We start from the raw sequence: 21,483 nt of genomic DNA on the forward strand, positions 1-21,483 counted from the left end.
CTGCTTATGTATAGGAGGATGGAGAAGGGAGAGGGTGTGGAACAAGAAGAAGAAAGATGGGTGTGATTATTTGAATGTTTCATGATGAGGAGATATTTTTACTAAAGGGCTTTCTTTTCCTCTCCTGTCCAGGGATCCAAATCTGTGGACAGTCAAATGTAAGGTGTGTGCTCCGGCCTTATGGCCTGGGGGAGGCGGGGGGAGAGGGAGGTGGCCTCCTCTGGGAGAACTGTTCATGTGTCTCTTCTGGGTTGTCTTGGCCTGTCAGCCTCTCGGTCATCCTTTTTCTGCCTCTCCATCCTTCTGCCTTCCCTCCCCCTCTCACTGTATCTCTCCCTCTCATGTTCCCCTCCTATTTCTTCCTGCCTGATGAGTCTGTCTGTCTTACTATCTCCTGCCCCCTTTCATGTGTCCTGCCCTCCATTTCATATCTCTTAAGTCTGTCTGTTTTCCAGATTGGGGAGGAACGGGCCACAGCCATTTCCTTGATGCGCAAATTCATTGCCTACCAGTTCACAGACACGGTAAGTCTAGGCAGGCAGCTTGGGGATGAGAGACTGGCCAGAGCCCAGAGGGAGGGAGAAGGGTGGGTTCATGCCATTGCCTATTAACAGAGCTGCTTCAGCTAGAAAACAACCACTCCCTGGATTGAGGCTTTCTTCTGTGCCTGTCAGAGGTATTGTCTTTGGTCTTTTTCCATGTCTGGCTGGGTTCCCAAGTTCCTGCAGTCCTCTGGAAATCAACCATCCAACTTCCTGAGCCTTTTCTACGTGAGAGTGAGCTGTGCCTGTTTACCAACCCTGTTCGGTAGCTGTCACCCTCTTACTGTTTGGGAGGAAGTCCTACAATAGGACAGTTTGGCTGGGGGGGTCAGGGAATAGGCCTGTCTGTAGGAGAACTCTTCCTTCTCTTTCACGCAGTCATCAGATGTTTGCTGAGCCCCTCCTCTGGGCTGGTCCCTGCGCCGGGTAATGCTGAGAATACAGTGGTGACCGAGCCAGAGCTGGTCCCTGTCCCCTCATGGCTCACTCAGCACACAAAACACAAAGTAATGCCACCTGCCTGCAAGGTAGCGAATGCCGCACTAAGGTCACAGGTTCAGACGGCCAGGGTTTGAAGTGTCCCTGCCACTTCCTGTCTGACCTTGATCAAACCACTTTCCCTCTCTAGGGCCCTTGCTTGCTTGCTTCTCAGCATCATTAGGTTTAAATAGCTTGGGACATGTCCAGCAGCTTGTGTTCAGTAGATGTAACTCCCAGTTTTGGAACCAGGGTAAACCTTATGAAGGGTGTCCTTAAAATTTGTGAAACATGGGGCTACTATTAACTGCATACTGTGTGGTAACTTTCTCACTTAATGTGATTTGTGTTCAGCTGAGTCCATTGCTTTTACCTGCCGAAGCAGTACGCCTATGTCAGTGGGGCCACGTGGACAGTTGTAGGGCTTGCAGATTATGATTTTAAGTGTGCACAGACCTCTTCGTTGTGCCCTGGGCCAAATTCTAGTGACCTGCTTCAGTTATGACTGATTATTATTTTTGTTGTTTTTTTAAAAATATATTTTATTAATTATGCTATTACAGTTGTCCCATTTTCCCCCTTTATTCCCCTCTACCCTGCACACCCCCTCTCACCTATATTCTCCTACCCTTAGTTCATGTCCATGGGTCATATGTACAAGTTCTTTGGCTTCTACATTTCCTGTACTGTTCTTAACCTCCCTCTGTCTATTTTCTACCTACCATTTATGCTACTTATTCTCTATAGCTTTTCCCCCTCCCCCACTGATAATCCTCCATGTGATCTCCATTTCTGTGATTCTGTTCCTGTTCTAGTTGTTTGCTTTGTTTGTTTTTGTTTTTTTTTAGGTTTGGTTGTTAATAGCTATGAGTTTGTTGTCATTTTACTGTTCATATTTTTTTGAGCTTCGTTTTCTTAGATAAGTCCCTTTAACATCTCATATAATAAGGGCTGGATGATGATGAACTCCTTTAACTTGACCTTCTCTGAGAAGCACTTTATCTGCCCCCCCATTCTAAATGATAGCTTTGTTGGGTAGAGCAATCTTGGATGTAGGTCCTTGCCTTTCATGACTTGGAATCCTTCTTTCCAGCCCCTTCTTGCCTGCAAGGTTTCCTCTGAGAAATCAGCTGATAGTCTAATGGGAACTCCTTTGTAGGTAACTGTCTCCTGTTCTCTCCCTGCTTTTGAGATTCTCTCCTTATCTTTAATCTTGGGTAATGTAATTATGATGTGCTTTGCTGTGTGCTTCCTTGGGTCCAGCTTCTTGGGACTCTCTGAGCTTCCTGGACTTCCTGGAAGTCTGTTTCCTTTGCCAGATTGGGAAAGTTCCCCTTTGTTATTTGTTCAAATAAGTTCTCAATTTCGTGCTCTTCCTCTTCTCCTTCTGACACCCCTATAATTCGGATGTTGGAATGTTTAAAGTTGTCCTGGAGGTTCCTAAGCCTCTCCTCATTTTTTTTGAATTGTTTCTTCATTCTGTCCTGGTTGAATGTTTATTTTTTCCTTCTGTACTAAATTGTTGACTTGAGTCCTGGTTTCCTTCCCTTCACTATTCGTTCCCTGTACATTTTTCTTTATTTCACTTTTCAGAGCCTTCACTTTTTTCATTTTTTGACCATACTCAACCATTTCTGTGAGCATTCTGATTACCAGTGTTTTGAACTATGCATCTGATAGGTTGGCTGTCTCTTCATGGCTTAGTTGAATTTTTTCTGGAGCTTTGATCTGTTCTTTCATTTGGGCCTTTTTTTTTTTTTTTTTTTGGTCTCAGGTGCCTGTTACGTTGTAAGGTGCAGAGCCTTAGGTATTTGCCAGGGGGCGCAACCCTTGTTGCTGCGTTGTGGTGCTGTATGTGGGGGAGGGGTCCAAGAGGGAACAGTGCTGCTTGTTCAGCTCCCTGCTGGCTTTTAGTCACTTCCTCTGCTACCCACAAGCAAACTGGGCCCTTTAGGTGCTGATTCCCGGGTGGGTGGTTTTGTGTACCTTTTAGGACCTTGTGGGTCTCTCCAATGGATTCTCCTGTGAGGCTCGGAGTTTCTCCATCTGCCTCAACCCCCCACAGGTTTTTCAGTCAGAGGTTTTGAGGCTTTATTTCTCCGAGCTGGAACCCTGGGTTGCATGGTCCATCTGGCTTCCCAGTTCCTCCTGGTTTATTAGCACCTAAGTGTGGGACCACCCACTCCTCCAGCAGCCGCCTCACCTGGTCCTCTGGCTGCCACCATGCTGCAAGTCCTTTCTACCTGGCTGCCTGTCTCCGCCCCTCCTACTGGTCTGGATGAATGTTTCTTCTTTAACTCCTTGGTTGTCAGACTTCCATACAGTTTTATTTTCTGTCAGGTCCGATTGTTTTTCTTTTTTTAAATTTGTTGTCCTTCTTTTGGTTGTCTGAGGAAGCAAAGTGTATCTACCTATGCCTCCCATCTTGGCTGGAAGTCTTCCACATTTCATAAATTGATGGTTATGGTGTATGATCCTTTTTAAGTGTTACAGAATTTGGTACTCTACTATTTTATTAAAGATTTTTGCATTCATATTCAGAAGGGATGATGATGTGTAGTTTTCTTTTTCTTTTTTTTTTTTTAAAGATTTTATTTATTCATTTTAAGAGAGATAGAAAAGGAAGGAGAAAGAGAGGGAGAGACACATCAATGTGTGGTTGCCTCCCATGCTCCCCCAACTGGGGACCTGGCCCAAAACCCAGGCACGTGCCCTGACTAGGAATCAAACCAATGAACCTTTGGTTCGCAGGCAGGCACTCAATCCACTGAGCCACACCAACCAGGGCTGTAGTTTTCTTACGATGTCTTTGGTTTTGATATCAGGGTAATACTGGTTCATAGGATGAATTGGGAAATGTTTCCCTGTCTTCTTCTTTTTTAAAAAAAAATTTAAAAATATATTTTATTGATTATGCTATTATAGTTGTCCCATTTTCCCCCCTTCACTCCACTCCATCCTGCCCACCCCCTCCCTCCCACATTCCCCCCCATAGTTCATGTCCCTGGGTCATACATAAAGTTCTTGTTTCTTTGACTTCTACATTTTCTATACTATTCTTACCCTCCCCCTGTCTATTTTCTACCTACCATTTATGCTACTTATTATCTGTACCTTTTCCCCCCGCACCCCCTCCCATACCCCTGTTGATAACCCTCCATGTGATCTCCATTTCTGTGGTTCTGTTCCCGTTCTAGTTGTTTGCTTAGTTTGCTTTTGTTTTAGTTTTAGGTGTGGTTGTTAATAACTGTGAGTTTGCTGTCATATTACTGTTTATATTTTTATCTTCTTTTTCTTAGATAAATCTCTGTAACATTTCCTTTAATAAGGGCTTGGTGATGATGAACTCCTTTAACTTGACCTTCTCTGAGAAGCACTTTATCTACCCTTCCATTCTAAATGAAAGCTTTGCTGCATAGAGCAATCTTGGATGTAGGTCCTTGCCTTTCATGACTTGGAATCCTTCTTTCCAGCCCCTTCTTGCCTGTAAGGTCTCTTTTGAGAAATCAGCTGACAGTCTTATGGGAACTCCTTTGTAGGTAACTGTGTCCTTTTCTCTTGCTGCTTCTAAGATTCTCTCTTTATCTTTAATCTTGGGTAATGTAATTATGATATGCTTTGCTGTGTGCTTCCTTGCGTCCAGCTTCTTTGGGACTCTCTGAGCTTCCTGGACTTCCTGGAAGTCTGTTTTCTTTCCCAGATTGGGGAAGTTCTCCTTCATTATTTGTTCAAATAAGTTTTCAATTTTTTGTTCTTACTCTTCTCCTTCTGATAGTCCTATAATTCGGATGTTGGAACGTTTCAAGATGTCCTGGAGGTTCCCAAGCCTCTCCTCATTTTTTTGAATTCTTGTTTCTTCATTTTTTTCTGGTTGGATGTTTCTTTCTTCCTTCTGGTCCACACCGTTGATTTGAGTTCCAGTTTCTTTCCCATCACTATTGGTTCCCTGTACATTTTCCTTTATTTCACTTAGCATAGCCTTCATTTTTTCATCTAATTTGTGACCAAATTCAACCAATTCTGTGAGCTTCCTGATTACCAGTGTTTTGAACTGTGCATCCGATAGGTTGGCTATCTCTTTGTTGCTTAGTTGTATTTTTTCTGGAGCTTCGATCTCTTCTTTCATTTGGGCCATTTTTTTTTGTCTTGGCGCACCTGTTGGGTAAAGGGGCGGAGCCTTAGGTATTCCCCAGGGCAAGGTAACACTCCTCGCTGTGCTGTGACATTGTATGTGGGGGTGGGTCCGATAGGGAGCAATGGCGCTTGCTCCACTCTCTGCTGATTTTCAGTCACTTCCTCTGCTACCCACAGTCAAATTGGGCCCTTCTGGTGCTGCTTCCCGAGTGGGTGGGTTTGTGTGCATTCTAGGCCCCTGTGGGTCTCTCCAGTGAACTCTCCTGTGAGGCTGGGAGTTTCTCCCTTTGCCTCAACCCCCACAGGTGCTATCAATCAGTGGTTTGAGGCTTTATTTCCCCACGCTGGAACTCTGGGTTGCGGCGCTGGAACTCTGGGTTGTGGGGTCTATCACCGGGTCCTCCAGCTGCTGCTTCACTGCCAGCTGCAGCTTTGCCCACCCTGCTCCACAATCTGCCATCTCGCTGGGTCCACCAGCCACCACCTTGCCGTGAGTCCTCTCTGCCTGGCTGCCCGTCTCCGCCCCTCCTACCAATCTGGATGAATGTTTCTTGTTTATCTCCTTGGTAATCGGACTTCCATACTGTTCAATTTTCTGTCAGTTATGGTTGTTTTTTGTTTTCAAATTGTTGTTGTCCTTCTTTTGGTTGTGTGAGGAGGCACAGTGTGTCTCCCTATGCCTCCATCTTGGCCAGAAGTTCCCTGTCTTCTAAAAAGAGTTTTGTGAAGGATTGTTGTTAATCATTTAAGTATTTGGTAGAATCACCAGCGAAGCCATCTAGTTCTGGGCTTTTTGTGTTTGGGTGGAAGTTTTTTTTATTACTAATTCAATATCTTTACTTCTTGCATGTCTTTTCAGATTCTCTGTTTCTTTTTGAGTTAGTTTTGCTAGTTTATCTTTCTCTGTGCAAGTTCATTGCACAGAATTGTGAAGACATTCATTTCATTTAGGTTATCTAATTTGTTGGCAGGTAGTTATACCTGGTATTGCCTTGTCATTCTGTAGGAATGGTAGTAATGTCCTTCCTTTCATACTTGATTTTAGTAATTTAAGTCTTCTCTTTTTTTCTCTTGGTTATTCTGGTAAAAGTTTGTCAAATCTGTTAATTTTTCCTAAAGAACTAATGTTTGGTTGGTTGTAATGGACTTCTCTTACTGTTTTTCTATTTTGTATTTCATTTGTTTCCATTCTGATCTTTATTATTTCTTTCCTTCTGCTTGCTTTGGGTTTAGTTTCCTCTTTTCTAGTTTCTTAAAGGTGGAAGGTTAGGTTATTGATTTGAGATTTTTTTTCTTTTTAAGTTGGCATTTACAGCTGTAAACTTCTGACCATGACTATCTTTACGTTATAATAAGTTTTTTTTTAAAGATTTTATTTATTTTTAGAGAGGGGAAGAAACATTTCTCTCTCAGAGAAACACCAATGTGTGGTCGCTTCTCGAGTACCCCCTCCTGGGGACCTGGCCCACAACCCAGACACGTGCTCTGATTGGGAATTGAACTGACGAACCTTTGGTTCGCAGGCCAGCACTCAGTCCACTGAGGCACACCAGCCAGGGCATGTTACAATAAGTTTTATCTTAGTAGCTATGTTTTTGTTTTCATTCATCTCATAATATTTTCTAATTCCTCTTATAATTTCTTCTTTGACCCATTGGTTACTTGAATGGCACCACAAGGACCAGTGAGGAGGGCCCAGTTGGAGGGCACACTCCAAATGCCTGATCATGACCTTTGCCCAGCAATCTGAATCTTTCCTACCCTAATTAACACTGAATTAAGATCACTGGTAAAAAAAATAAAACCCCCAAAACTTAGTGTTTCACATATTGGTGAATTTCCTGAATTACTTTCTGTTACTGATTTCTAATTTAATTTCATGGGTTTGGAGAATATACATTGTATGATTTCAGCCCCTTTACATTTATTGAGGTTTGTTTTATGGCCTAACGTGGTTTTTCCTAGGGAGTGTTCAATGTGCCCGTGAGAGGAATGTCATCCTGCTGCTGTTTGAAAGCGTGTTCTGTGTGGATGTCTGTTAGGGCTACATAGTGTTCATAGTGTTGCTGAAGTGTTCTATTTCCTCATTGATCTTCTGTCTAGCTGTTCAATCCATTATCAAACATGGGATTGAACATATTGTAGCCTCTGATTATTATTAGTGAATTGTCAATTTCTCCCTTCATTTCTGTTAATTCTTCATGTATTTTGAGGCTCTGTTATTAGGTTCACATATATTTATAATTCTTATGTCTTTTTGATGGGTTGACCCTTTTATTATTATAAAATGTCCTTATTTATCTCTGGTAGCAATTTTTGTCTTAAATCTGCTCTGTCTGCTATTAGTAGAGCCCCTCCAGCTTTCTTTGGTTCTAGTTGCTTTTTACACATAACATACATTGGCTCTCTTTCTGCGTCACTGCATAGTTCATCTCATTGTTCCTTTACCTGCTACATTTCATGATACAGTTAAGCCATATTTTAACAAATCCCTTTTTTGTGGGGCATGTACAATTTTCCAGTCTTGTTTGTTTGCTATAATAATATAACTCTGCAGTGAACTTCCTTGTGTCTGTGTCATCGAGCCGACATGTTTCTGTGGGATGAATTCCTGGAAGAGATACTGCTGAGGTGGCATTGTTGCTGTTATTAGCAGTTGTGTCTCACTGTCTCCTTTCACGGGCTTGGCCCTATAGCCCCTGCAGATTAAGTCGGTAGTGGCACCAGAGCATGTGAAGGGCTACATCTATGTGGAGGCCTACAAGCAGACCCATGTGAAGCAGGCCATCGAGGGTGTGGGCAACCTGCGGCTTGGGTACTGGAACCAGCAGATGGTGCCCATCAAGGAGATGACAGATGTACTCAAAGTGGTGAAGGAGGTGGCCAACCTGAAACCAAAATCCTGGGTCCGCCTCAAGCGGGGCATCTATAAGGATGACATTGCACAGGTGACTGGGGGTGGGGTAGGGTGGGGTGGCTGAGGGGGTCAGGACTCATGTTCACACTTCTGCTCCTCTCTTCTCTCCTCTCCTTTCCTTTTGACCTTTCCAGCCCCCTTCATAGTGCAGAGAGCAGCACCCCACTCAGATTAGGAAAAGCAGAGCCTGGGTTTTGTTGTGAGCACACAGGAAATGGATGACCATCTTCTGTGTGTGATGAAAGCAGCATGTGAGTAAAGATCTGAAGGCGGAGAGGGAGTGAGCCATGTGGAGTTACTGGGGAAGCATATTGTGACAGAAGGAACAGCATGTGAGATAGAACTCTCTCTGGCTAAGGCAGAGTGGCAGGACATGAGCTCAGCAAGACCCATCATTGGGCTTCAGCTTTTACTGGAGTAAGATGGGAAGTATGACTTTGATTTTAACAGGATTACTGTGGTGACTGGTTCTGAAGCAAGGGGGATGTTGCACTCAGGGAATATTTAGCAATACATGGAAACATTTTTGGGTTTTTCAGCTGGAGAGTTCATTCTATCTAGTGGATAGATGCCAGGAATGCTGCTAACATTCTACAATGCATGGGACAGCCCCCCACAACAAAGACCTGGCTGAGAAACCCTTAAATAGACAGTATGGGAGCACAGGAGCAGGGAGACCAGCAAGGAGACAGACCAGTGATGCTTTGGTAAAGGTGGCCAGTGATGGTGGGATAGGACTAAGGTTGAGCATCAGAGGAGGGGAAAAAGGATCAGAGTTTTGGAAGCACAGCTGACAGGATTTGCTGATAGATTGGATATAGAGGTAAAAGAGAAAGGAGTTAAGAATGACTCCTAGGTTGCCCTGGCTGGGTAGCTCAGTTGGTTAGAGAATTATCCCAATAGACTAAGGTTGTGGGTTTGACCTTTGGTCAGGGCAAATACAGAAAGCAACCAATGAATACATAAATAAATGGAACAACAAATTGATGTTTCTCTCCCTTCTTCTCTCTCAAAAAAAGCAATTAAAAAAAAAAAAGAATGACTCCCAGGTGTGCCTGAGCAGAAGGCAGAATGGAGTGGGAAGAGATTGAGAGACAGCAGGTTTGGGGGAAATCAGGAGGTTAGTTGTGGTTGTGCTAGTTTGAGGGACCTTTTAGGCATCCAAGTGGAGGTATCAAGCAGGCGGTGAATAGTCAATTTCAAAGTTATGGGGACACAGGCTGGAGAGAGAATTTGGGAGTTGTTAGCTTAGCAGTCAGATTTCTTACCTGTCACCTTCTCTCCCTTACCCTTTCTGGTATCTCTGCCTTTCCTATGTCTGGGGTCAGGGATGGAGAGACACGCCCTTTCCTGACCACTCACCTGTCCTTTTCAGGTGGATTATGTGGAGCCCAGCCAAAATACCATCTCTCTGAAGATGATTCCACGCATTGACTATGACCGCATCAAGGCCCGCATGAGCTTGGTACCATGGGGATGTGTGTGGGAGAGGGAATGCTTTGTCCCAGCTGGTGGCCAAGCCCTCCTCCCTCATCCTTCCCACCCATGCCCCTTTTCCTCCACAGAAAGACTGGTTTGCCAAAAGGAAGAAGTTTAAACGACCTCCACAGAGGCTTTTTGATGCCGAGAAGATCAGGTGAGTGTCCTTGGGGACTGGCTGGGTTGGGTCCCCAGAGCTATGGTGCAGAATGTGCCTTTACAGTTTCCCTCACAGAAATGAAACCCTGACAGGTTTAGTCTGTGAGTGGTTATCTGTCAGTATAGCCTCAACTACATTATTTAACATTCCTGTGCCTCAGTTTTCTCTGCTTACGAAGATTGATAATGACAGCCCCTGCTTCCTTGGATTGTAGCGAGAATTGAATGAATTAATCTGCATGTGTGCCCAGAGTATCACTTTGCATGTAGTAAGTGTGATTAATGGTATCGTATATTGAAAAGGGATTTATCAACATGTCAGGCTTTATAAAGTTTCTCCCTGATCTCCTGATGCCTGGGCAACCAAGGTGGGAGTATAGAGCTCCTTTCCCTTAGGATGTCTCCCTCAATTTCCCCAGCTGGATAGAAATCAGAGCAGCTCAGGGATTCCAGCATTCCAGGGATTCCAGCATTCCAGGCCTACCAGATTTTTCCAACAGGAAGGGCAGAAGAGGAGGACTTAGAGAAACAAGATTTGCTAGTGCCACTTTTCCTCAGGTCTTGTTCTGGTACCTGTTGGGAGTCAGCCAGTTTTCCATTGTCTAGATCGCAGAATGTGCCTTTTGACTAACACCTCCTATGCCCGGATTAGGTCCATTTACACCACTAGTCTCCACCCGACTGGACCTCCCCTTATGGTGAGGCAGAGAACAAACCAGAGGGACCTCTCCCTCCCCCCCCAGTGAGCTGAGGCATCAGTGCCCTGATATGCCCAGCAGAGTATGCTGGTCCCTCTCCCAGATTCACCATGTGAATGAGAAAACATTTGAGTGAGCAGCTCTCCCTTGCATTTCCCTTTTGGAGAATGGGGGAGGCTTTCCCTCCCTACTATAGAAGCATGGGGCAGGAACTAAGTGGTCCCACCCCACCCCACATGCAGGGCCAGTAGAGTTAAGGCACAGGCTTGGGAGTCCCTCTGCCTGCGTTTGAATCCTGGCTCTCAGACTTGTGGTTGAGCTATGTGGTATGCTCTCTTCGAGCTTCATTTCCTCATATTACTGATGTCACAGGCTGTGGGGAGGAGTCAGTGAGGTGGTATGTGTCTAAGCCAGGCACGGGCTGAGTCCTCTGTGAATGTGAACTCCGATACTTTGTCCAACTAGTATTGACTGTGTCTGTGATGTGCAGACACTTACGGGGAAAGAGTGAGAAAAGATAAATCCCTGCCCCTCTGGACTGCCATCCTGGTCAGGGAGATGAATCAAACAGTAGTTCATCAGAGGGTGACATGTACTGTGTTGAAAATAAAGCAGGGAAGGGGCATGGGAGTGTAGGGAGGTGGAGTCCGTGGGCCCCTTCTTTGGGCTCTGTGACAGGTCCCTCTGCTAAGAGGGTGTGTGTTAGGATGGGATGGATTAGCCTTCCTGAGGCCTTCTGCCCCCCTTGCCAGCGAAGGAAGCGGGTACAGCAGATTCTCTCTTTTTTTTTTTTTGGAAACAATTATTTTTAATTAAAATCCAGATACTCTTCCTAACATACCCTTCCAATCTTCTCTCTCTCACAAAATCCCAGGTCCCTGGGGGGCGATGTTGCCTCTGATGGTGACTTTCTCATCTTCGAGGGGAACCGCTACAGCCGGAAGGGCTTTCTGTTTAAGAGCTTTGCCATGTCTGCTGTGGTGAGGGTCCCAGAGGGGTTCGTGCTAATGGCAGTGGGGAGTGGGGAGGCCAAGTTTTCTCTCCTGCGGCCCCAATCCCAGAGCAGTAGGTTATATGGGTCTGTACTGGGTAATCCTCAAGTCATGAGTGTCCCTAGGGTAGTAATGCTCCCTCTCTTTAGCCCACTCAGCTGGGCTGTGACACTGACCTTTGTCCACTTACTCTTCCCCTTGTCTCTTGGGGCTCAGATCACAGAGGGTGTGAAGCCCACACTCTCTGAGCTGGAGAAGTTTGAGGACCAGCCAGAGGGCATTGACCTGGAGGTGGTGACTGAGAGCACAGGTATTTGCTCTTTGCTGTAACTTAGGCCAAGGAGGAACAGATGGCCTGTGGCTGGCAGCCCCCAAATCAGCCCCATGTCTGCCCCTGCAGGGAAGGAACGGGAGCACAACTTCCAACCTGGAGACAATGTGGAGGTATGTGAGGGTGAGCTCATCAACCTGCAGGGCAAGATTCTCAGTGTGGACGGCAACAAGATCACCATCATGCCCAAGCACGAGGACCTAAAGGTAGGTACCCTACTGTCCTCTCCATATGTACTGGATTGAGGGGGTGATGTTGTAACCATGGGTAATCTGAGGTGGCTACTGGGTTTAGTTGGTTTAGGGGTGTGTGTGTGTGTGTGTGTGTGAGAGAGAGAGAGAGAGAGAGAGTGTGTGTGTGTGTGTGAGAGAGTGTCTGAGGGCTTGTCTTGGCTAGCATGGTGTATCGAGGGTGAGGCTGTTTCCAGCGGGTCTGAGATGATGTCTATCTAGTCTGGTGTCATGTCTAGGGGATAGACTGGCTTTGTGTGGGGTGAAGGGTTGTCTAGGCTGATGTTCTGTCTGAGGTCAGCTGTCTTTGGGGCAGTCTGAGGATTGTCCTGGTGGCCTAAGGTAGTCTTTGGTTGGGTGGTGTGAGCCTGGAGTGGGTCTTGGCCAGGGTCTTTTCTGAGAACTGGAATGGATTCTGAAGATGGGAGGGGCAGGTGATTTCTGGCAGCTTCCCCCTCATCTGCTTGTTGTCCCCACACCTGATCTCTAGGACATGCTGGAATTCCCAGCCCAGGAACTTAGGAAGTACTTCAAGATGGGGGACCATGTGAAGGTGATTGCTGGCCGATTTGAGGGCGACACAGGCCTAATTGTGCGAGTAGAGGAAAACTTTGTCATCCTCTTCTCCGACCTCACCATGCATGAGGTAGGTCAGAAGGGTGAAAGGTAAGCAGATATACCCAGAGGGGAATGCTCAGGCAAGGTAGGCCAGCCACTTGGGTCCTGCTTCACCCTTCCCCCTCTCCCGGCAGCTGAAAGTGCTCCCCCGGGACCTGCAGCTCTGCTCAGAGACGGCATCAGGTGTGGATGTTGGGGGCCAGCACGAATGGGGAGAGCTGGTGCAGCTGGACCCCCAGACTGTGGGTGTCATTGTACGACTGGAGCGGGAGACCTTCCAGGTGTGTGTACTGCACTCAGTGGCGGGGCTTGCTTTTAGGGGCTTCCTCTCTTTCTCGAGCTGCTCATCCTGGGAGGCAGCAGAGCATGGTGGCCAAGAGCCCAGATTGCTCTAGGTTGCAGACCTGCCTCTGTCACCCACAACTGGCTATGTGAGATTAGGCAAGTAGCAAGTCAGTTACCCTCTCTGCCTCAGCTCCCTACCTTGTAAAGTGGAGGTAATGGCAGCTCTACTTAATTAGTTGTGAATGAATCTCTGAGGTCAGATATGCACCCTGACATTCAGTGCTTGCTAAAGGGTGGGATGCTGCAGGTGGCCTCTTTCCCTTCCCCCCTCCCTGTGGATGTGGTAGCCACACAGCATAGTGCTTAGAACCCTGGACTTTGGGTTCACATCTCAGCTCTGTTACTTTGGTGCTGTGTTACCCTGGGCTGCTGACTTGCCCTTTCTGGGCCTGAGACACCTCCTGTGTAAGATGGGAATCATAACAGTATCCATCTCAGAGGGAAGTTTTGAAGCTTCAGTAAAATCTTGAGTGAAGAATTTAGCATGGGGCCTGCTTGGTACAGAGTAATGGGTAAACATTAGCTTAGTTAGTATCTTCTCCTTTGCCCATCTCTCCAGTCCCTGATGTTCAATCAAGGGGGTGGAGTCTCCTCCCAAATGATTGGGAACATTTTTGGTTGACCCAGTGCCTTGGGGTTGGCATTCTGACCTCACCTGCCCAAGAGCTCCCTGCAGGCTCTCACGAGGAGGGACCATCTCACTTTAGGGAAGCCCTACTCCATGTAATCCTTTCCACTCTTACCCCTTCAATTTCCCCCCCTCCCTCCATAGGTACTGAACATGTACGGGAAAGTGGTGACTGTTAGGCACCAGGCTGTGACCCGGAAAAAGGATAACCGCTTTGCTGTGGCCCTGGACTCAGAACAGAACAATATCCATGTGAAAGACATTGTCAAGGTCATTGATGGCCCCCACTCAGTAAGTATGAGCTCCTGCCTATCAGCTGTGTCTGAAAGAGTAGGGGTGGTGCATGGCCGTGAGAGTGACCGTCTTTGTTCTTCCAGGGTCGGGAGGGTGAGATTCGCCATCTCTTCCGTAGCTTTGCCTTTCTGCATTGCAAGAAACTGGTGGAGAACGGGGGCATGTTTGTCTGCAAGACACGTCACCTGGTGCTGGCCGGGGGCTCAAAGGTGAGGTGGGCATGGTGGCACTCTGTGTTAATGGGCATCTGGCTCAGCTTTCTGGCCTTCCCTGATCCCAGGAGTGACAAAAAAATGGGCAGGTATCAGTGACAGGTCCTTGGTAAAGTGTAAAAAAAGGTATATTGGGGTTCTGAGCTGTTTACCAAATTATTTATTCATTCATGTGGTTTTATTGAGCACCTGTTAGGTGCCAGACACTGGAGACACAGTAGTGAACAAGAGGCAAAGCTGCCCTCCTAGAGCTGCTGCTTTGGAGGTCAACAGATAGACAAGTACATACGTGGTACAATGTGCAATGTGGGGTGATCACAAACACTGAAGGAAAATAAAACAGGAAAGGGAGGTAGAGAATGATGGGGACTGGTACTGCTTTATTTATTTATTTTTAAAAATGTTGTTAATATGATATGTTTCACTTTCATCCTACGTTACTTTCTTTGTGTTTGTGAGAAAATCCAAAAGAATCTTGCTGGCAAGAAGAGAAATATGTCTAATTGGCATTTATACTGAAAGTTTTCCTAGTTTCATCCCCCCCCGCCCTGACTTTTTAAACTACTGTGATCTATAAAGGGTAAGGATGGGAGACAGAGAATGATGGGGCCTGCTGCTTTAGACAGAGAACTTAAAGAAAGGCCTCTTTGAGGGGGTGACATTGGAGCAGAGCCTGAATGAAGGGGTGGGGAGCCATGAATGGCTCAGAGGAACAGCAAGTGCAAAGACCTTGGGGTGGACTTGTAGGAAGGTTGTGTAGAACCAGGTATCAGAAAGGAAATCAGGCCTGGGATCTGGGTAGTTGGGACCAGGAGGTGGTTTCCTTAGGACCCTGCAAGTGGGGTGATGAAATCGTGGCATGCAGCTTTTGTGTCGCTAGGGCACAGGTGGCAAACACAAGGTCCACAGGCCGAATCCAGCCCTCCACCTTGTTTTATCCGGCCTGGCACCTTGTTTCTACCTGGTGGCAGCACCGAGCTCTCGCTTAACTGTTAAGGTGTAGTTACATTTATACAGTCCTAGAATTATATTCAGCCCTTTGAAGGCAACCGTGAGGCTGATGTGGCCCCCAGTAAAAATGAATTTGATACCCCTGCACTAGAGGGTTTACATTCCTGATTACCACATTTTTTAGTCCCACTCCTTGCCAGGGCCTCTTGTTTAACAGGCCCACAATGGCATAGGGGTGTGGCAGTTTCCCCAAAAGGAAATTGAGGCATTGTACCCCGAAGAAGGGAATGATGGCCACTGGAAGGTTCAGGCAGGATCTGTTCCCAAATGTAGGCAGGCAGTTTGGCCCAAGAGTCTGGGAGTCAGTCACCCAGACCCTGCCTGCCAGTTCACTTCTTGTCCCTCTTCTAGCCCCGAGATGTGACCAACTTCACCGTGGGTGGCTTTGCCCCTATGAGTCCCCGGATCAGCAGCCCCATGCACCCCAGTGCTGGAGGTGAGGGGGAGTCAGGGTGGGGCTGCGTGTGGGGATGGGGGAGGAAGGTTGTTCAGCCCATAGTCATTGAGCACCTGCTCTGGGCTGGCTCAGCCCTGATGGGCCACAGCTCACTGGAGACCAGACCTCACCCCACAGTGACAGCCCAGGGTGGTCAGGGCTGTAATGGGAAAGCCTAGAAGAGGCTCCAACAGGGGAAGGGGAGAGTCAAGCAGGTGAAGAGGGTATTGTGACCCTGGGCACAGAATATGAGGGGAGCCCTGACCTGCGTGGCTCATTTGGTTGGGTGTCATCCCACAGAGTGAAAGGTTACTGGTTCGATTCCTGGCCAGGGCACATGCCTGGGTTGTGGGCCAGGTCCCAGGTTGGGGGCCTGGGGGAGTGCGAGAGGCATTTGATTTATGTTTTTCTCAAACATCAGTGTTTTTCTCCTCTCTTCTTTCCTTTCCTCTCTCTCTAAAAATAAAATATTAAAAAAAAAAAAAAAAAGACTATGAGGAGAAGGCACAGCTCTAGGGACTGGTGATGTTCTCTTCCCTCCTCAGGTCAGCGTGGTGGCTTTGGTAGCCCGGGTGGCAGCAGCGGTGGCATGAGCAGGGGCCGAGGGCGGAGAGACAATGAGCTCATCGGCCAGACTGTGCGCATCTCCCAGGGGCCCTACAAAGGTGATCTTCAAGACCATATGGAGGCCTGGGGAGGGACATGGTGAGGGAGAGCCCCACCCGGCCTGACCTCCTGCTCCCCACCAGGCTATATTGGTGTGGTGAAGGATGCCACGGAGTCCACGGCCCGAGTGGAGCTGCATTCCACCTGCCAGACCATCTCTGTAGACCGTCAGCGTCTCACCACAGTGTAAGGCTGGGCCAGGGCAGGGCATAGAGGGGGTTATCAGGTGGTGAGAAGGCCCTACTCACCCCTCTAGTTCTCTGTGTGCACAGGGGCTCACGGCGGCCAGGTGGCATGACCTCGACTTATGGACGGACGCCCATGTATGGCTCCCAGACACCCATGTATGGCTCTGGATCCCGCACACCCATGTATGGCTCTCAGACACCTCTCCAAGATGGTGAGCACTCCCTAGGAGACAGGGAGGAGGGGTGATTGGGGGGGGCGGTGACTGGACACAGGACAGAACTGATGGATACAAACACCTCTCCTGTTCCAGGCAGCCGCACCCCGCATTATGGCTCGCAGACACCATTGCATGATGGCAGCCGCACTCCTGCCCAGAGTGGGGCCTGGGACCCCAACAACCCTAACACGCCCTCACGGTGAGGACCAGGAGCTGGGTGGGCAAGTTTTCCTGAGCTACTGGGGATGTGTTAAATGGTTATGCTGGGTGTCTGGGGAGTAGAGGGGTCTGTATGACCCACCCCGGATTCTCTGTTCCCAGCCCCAGGCTGGTCTGTGAGGAGTAGGCATGGCTGGGGGTAAAAATAGTCTCTCTGGCCCAACCACAGTAGCACACTGTGGTTAAAACCCGGGTTTGGAGACAGAGTGTGTGACCTTGGTCATGTGACAAGTTGTGTGACAGTGGGCTGGCAGCCTAATCTCTGACTCCCAGTCTCCTCAGGTATGAAATGGAGGCCTCTGGATGAGGCTGCTGTGAGGGTGAAGTTGCCTCAGTTTGGCTACAGTGCTATACTGGAAGCATTTGCTACATTGCTGTGATCACCATTCTCAACAAACTTCTTTCCCCAACAGGGCTGAGGAAGAATATGAGTATGCCTTTGACGATGAGCCTACCCCATCACCACAGGCCTATGGGGGTACTCCCAATCCCCAAACACCTGGCTACCCAGACCCCTCATCCCCGCAGGTTAACCCACAGTACAACCCACAGACGCCAGGGACACCAGCCATGTGAGTCCACTGGGGCTAGCCCTAATTAACCCCTGACCAAATTCCCCCCTCTGACACCACCTCGTCTTCACCAGCTCCAACAAATGCTCCCTTCTCTCCTTGTCTCTGCAGGTATAACACAGACCAGTTTTCCCCCTATGCTGCTCCCTCTCCACAAGGCTCCTACCAGCCCAGCCCCAGCCCCCAGAGCTACCACCAGGTGGCACCAAGTCCAGCCGGCTACCAGAACACCCACTCTCCAGCTAGCTACCACCCCACACCCTCACCCATGGCCTATCAGGTGCTGGTCAGCTGGCATACCCTTGAGGTGGTGGGCTAGGATGGGCCTCAGGCCTTTAATGACAGCCATGCCAGGTGATCTATTCCCAACAAACACTGCTCCTAATTCCCTTACAGGCTAGCCCAAGCCCAAGCCCCGTTGGCTACAGTCCAATGACACCTGGAGCCCCCTCCCCTGGTGGCTACAACCCGCACACACCGGGCTCAGGCATTGAGCAGAACTCCAGTGACTGGGTAACCACTGACATCCAGGTGAAGGTGCGGGACACCTACCTGGATACGCAGGTGGTGGGGCAGACAGGTGTCATCCGCAGTGTCACGGTAAGTGGGGCCCAGGCTGGTGGATGGGCAGGTATCCTCTCCTTTGGGGTTCCCGATCTCTGTGGTTATTGCTTGTTTTTCACGTCTTTCAATACCCATTTATAGCTGGGTAAAAAGATGGGGGAAGGTTTGGCATGCAAGCTCCACAAGGCTGGGATTTCTGCCTGTTGTGCTCATGACTGGGGTCCCAGCTGCCTGGGACAGTGATTGGCACCCATGAGTATGGTAACTTCATGACATACTCCTCAGATCAGTTCAGTAACATGGAATAACTGCTCCATTGTGACAGGCTTCAGCTTAGTGCTGGGTACCCACAGCCCCTGGGCTTCTGTGCATCAGCGCTACTGGCCTCTCCATTTTTAGTCACCAAGTTCCCTCTAGCCTTTGCTCATCACTTTCCTCTGTCTAGAAATCTTTTCCTTCCATTCTTTGTCTAGTTAACTTCTGTTCATCCTCGGGGAAGCACCTAGGCTATTTATTTCAGGTCTGTTTCTTACAGGTCCATGTAATTCTTTTTCATGTTATCCACTTCTGCCTAAAGGCTTAGTTTGCCCTGGTGATTCTTTGATTACTAATTCTGTGTTTTATTCCTAAGTAGTCCCAGTTCATAGATGAAGAACTAGCACCTTGTTGGCCCTCCAGTAAATATTAGTTGAATTAATTAAACAAGCATCAGAGACCAAGAGAGCTCCAGGCCCTACCCTGAGGATCTCACTTTTCCAGTGGAACGTATCCCCAGACATGCCCCTGACACTGGCAGTCTGAGTGGCCAGACCTGGGATATAGGAAGCCCTAGAGGGCAAGAGAACATATGTAAACCCCCAGAAGGCATCTTACCAATTTTTGAGGGGATCAGGGAAGACTTCCTGGAGGAGATATCTGCACTGAGACCTGAAGAATAGGAGTGAGCCCATAGAAGTGGCTGGGGTAGGGGTTATTAAGTGTGTTCCAGATAGAGGGGACTCACAGAGGTCTAGAGGTGAGGGAAAGCCTGGCACATCTCGGGGAGTTGAAATACGTTCATTGTGGCTGAAACATAAAGAACCAAGGTAGAATGTGATGAGGCCAGAGAAGTGGCTGGGGCCAGGACACGTGTCAGCTAGGGAACATGAATTGTGTCCTGAGGGAGACACATGGAAGGTCATGGAAGAATCTAAGCAAGGATCAGATACGTGGTTTGGAATTGATTCGCCATGTTGCTTTATCAGGGATGGGTTGGGGTGGTGACACTGGGGGCTGGAAGCCTGGGGGAAGCTCAGGCTGCACTACAGGGCCTGAGGAATAGAGAGGGGAGGGAGGGAGGTGGGAGAGATTCTCAGGAGGCTGTATGGACAGGCTGCAGCTGGAGGTTGTCAGTGAGAGAGCAGACCAAGACAAGGTGCAGAGTGCTGACTGGAGATGGGGGAGGAACAAGTGTGGGAAAGAAGCTGAAGCCAGTTTGGGATGTGAAGGGTTAAGTGCCTGAGAAGCAGTCTTCCTGGTTGGCCTAAGTTTCATCCTGGTGCTTCCCTTGCTGATCTGGTCACCCTGCCTCCACACACCACAGACTCTAGCCTTGGAACCTGGCCCAGCCTTGGCCTTTCTTGCCCTATGTCACCTTGGTAAAGTGACTTCTTAGAGTGAGCCCTGAGCTTGTGTTGTGAGTGTGACTATCAGTCATATATTGGGAGCAGGCCAGACTGACCAGGCTGTCCCCACCCTCAGGGAGGCATGTGCTCCGTGTACCTGAAGGACAGTGAGAAAGTTGTCAGCATCTCCAGTGAGCACCTGGAGCCCATCACCCCCACCAAGAACAACAAGGTAAGGAGGGGCAAGGGACTGTGGGGACACTGAGCTGTTGACATGGACCCTGACTCTGTGTCCCCTCTCCAGGTGAAGGTGATCCTGGGTGAGGATCGGGAAGCCACAGGTGTCCTGCTGAGCATTGATGGTGAGGACGGCATCGTCCGCATGGACCTTGATGAACAGCTCAAGATCCTCAACCTCCGCTTCCTGGGGAAGCTCCTGGAGGCCTGAGGCAGGCCAAGGAGGTGGACCTTAGCAGACATCTGGTAGATAGAGGGTGTCCCTGCTTCCTTCCCTGGCCCTTGGCAGTGACAGAGGATCTGGCTGTGGAGCAGGCCCTAGCCTGGTTGTTTAAGATTTCCTTTGTTTTCCTTTCTGGGTTCCTATCTTTCTCCCTGACGTTCATGGGAATCAGAGTAGAGTCTGGGGGAGGGTCCCCATGTTCTTGTATTTCCCCTTGCCCAGCTTGCTTTTAAGTTTTTGTCTTTCAATAAAAAGCTATCAAAAAGTCCTGTGTGTATGTTTGGTCTGGTTTGTAAGTGGGGTGCTTTGTAGACCCCACTTCCTTGTTGTGTGTGGTCTTGGGCAAATGTCTAGGTCCTACTTAAGCCTCAGTTTCCCCATGTAGAAAATGATACCGCCTCCACCAGAGGGCTCTTGAGAAGAATGTTTGAGAAGACATGCGTAGAAGTTATTGGAACAGAGCCTGCCATGTGATTGATGAACTTACATCTCAACTCATGCTTGAGTTGGGTGAAAATCAGTGTCCCCCAGGAAACCCAAGTCCCTCCCGTGGTGCGGTGCAGAGCATTTGATGGTCCCTTCTCTCGAGCCCACAGAGCGGTGGCACCAGCATTGCTGTAGCTTGTCTGATGGGATGGGGGTGGGGAGCAGCGTAGAGAACGGAGCTTAGTACCTTGACCTTCCTTCACCTTCCTCATAGTCACGTCTTTTTACAAATGTAACAAAAGGTATAAAATATTTAAGATGTTCAAAAGAAATATAAGGAACATCCTTGTCCCCACCACCGGTTTAGGAAACAAATGTACAAGATAGGACCCACTTTAGCAGCACTCCCAGTCCATTCCCCTCCAGAAGTATCCACAACCCTTAATTCCATTTGTCTTTTGACCAACTTTGTGCTTTAATACTTTGTACCATAGTATTTATCCCTAAATGTTACGCAGTCATTTTACATGTTTTTAAAGTTTACATAAACACTATCAGCCTTTTTTCCCTCAATTTGAAGGAGATCCATCGTGGCTACCTGTGGCCTCTAATTCGTTGATTTCCAACACTCCCGACCCGACACGGCCCCTGTTCCTTTGGCGGGTCACCGTGGAATGACTGGCCTTCCAGACCCAAGGAGATACTCTTGGGCGGAAGGACAAGAAAGGGCTCTTAGTACAGGAAAGAAGACAGATGGGCCTCCCGGCTCCACGTTGAGGAAGTGAGTTTGTGAGGGCTGGCAGCCCCAGGACTCGTTCCTTGTGGCCTCAGCTTTACCTCTGAGCAATGGCTGTCAGCTGGGTCTAGTTGCTGTGGAGGTGGCTTGCGCTAGGGCTGAGGGGGGTGTGGCGCAGGCAGACTTTCCCTCTCTTAGGTGCGGGGACGGCGAGAGGATCACCGCAGGCTACCACTCCGTCAGCTGTCCCTCTGAAGCCCTTTGTCTCCCTCGGGCTGCCGTCCACCCGCCCCGCCCCTGCACCTCCATTGGTCGAAGCCCCTGGCA

General features: G+C 48.5%; 1 protein-coding gene across 2 annotated transcripts in view; it reads left to right on the forward strand.

The window, feature by feature from the left end:
- The window catches only part of SUPT5H (SPT5 homolog, DSIF elongation factor subunit), a 28,160-nt gene extending 7,899 nt beyond the window's left edge, over positions 1 to 20,261 (forward strand). For both annotated transcript variants that reach the window (XM_024577443.3, XM_071219991.1), the window contains 22 exons: positions 133 to 163; positions 456 to 524; positions 7,850 to 8,101; positions 9,446 to 9,535; positions 9,636 to 9,706; positions 11,281 to 11,386; positions 11,615 to 11,708; positions 11,799 to 11,935; positions 12,450 to 12,605; positions 12,712 to 12,858; positions 13,695 to 13,841; positions 13,928 to 14,053; positions 15,419 to 15,503; positions 16,049 to 16,168; positions 16,253 to 16,355; positions 16,442 to 16,569; positions 16,669 to 16,774; positions 17,208 to 17,366; positions 17,478 to 17,646; positions 17,763 to 17,966; positions 19,671 to 19,766; positions 19,839 to 20,261. In XM_024577443.3, coding sequence (XP_024433211.2) covers positions 133 to 163; positions 456 to 524; positions 7,850 to 8,101; positions 9,446 to 9,535; positions 9,636 to 9,706; positions 11,281 to 11,386; positions 11,615 to 11,708; positions 11,799 to 11,935; positions 12,450 to 12,605; positions 12,712 to 12,858; positions 13,695 to 13,841; positions 13,928 to 14,053; positions 15,419 to 15,503; positions 16,049 to 16,168; positions 16,253 to 16,355; positions 16,442 to 16,569; positions 16,669 to 16,774; positions 17,208 to 17,366; positions 17,478 to 17,646; positions 17,763 to 17,966; positions 19,671 to 19,766; positions 19,839 to 19,982 — 2,740 coding nt within the window. In that variant the 3' untranslated portion in view covers positions 19,983 to 20,261. The remainder of the gene's footprint in view (positions 1 to 132; positions 164 to 455; positions 525 to 7,849; positions 8,102 to 9,445; positions 9,536 to 9,635; positions 9,707 to 11,280; positions 11,387 to 11,614; positions 11,709 to 11,798; positions 11,936 to 12,449; positions 12,606 to 12,711; positions 12,859 to 13,694; positions 13,842 to 13,927; positions 14,054 to 15,418; positions 15,504 to 16,048; positions 16,169 to 16,252; positions 16,356 to 16,441; positions 16,570 to 16,668; positions 16,775 to 17,207; positions 17,367 to 17,477; positions 17,647 to 17,762; positions 17,967 to 19,670; positions 19,767 to 19,838) is intronic.
- Positions 20,262 to 21,483: the final 1,222 nt, after the last annotated feature.

Source organism: Desmodus rotundus, chromosome 12 (genome assembly GCF_022682495.2).
Source record: "Desmodus rotundus isolate HL8 chromosome 12, HLdesRot8A.1, whole genome shotgun sequence".
Classification (NCBI taxonomy): Eukaryota; Metazoa; Chordata; class Mammalia; order Chiroptera; family Phyllostomidae; genus Desmodus; species Desmodus rotundus.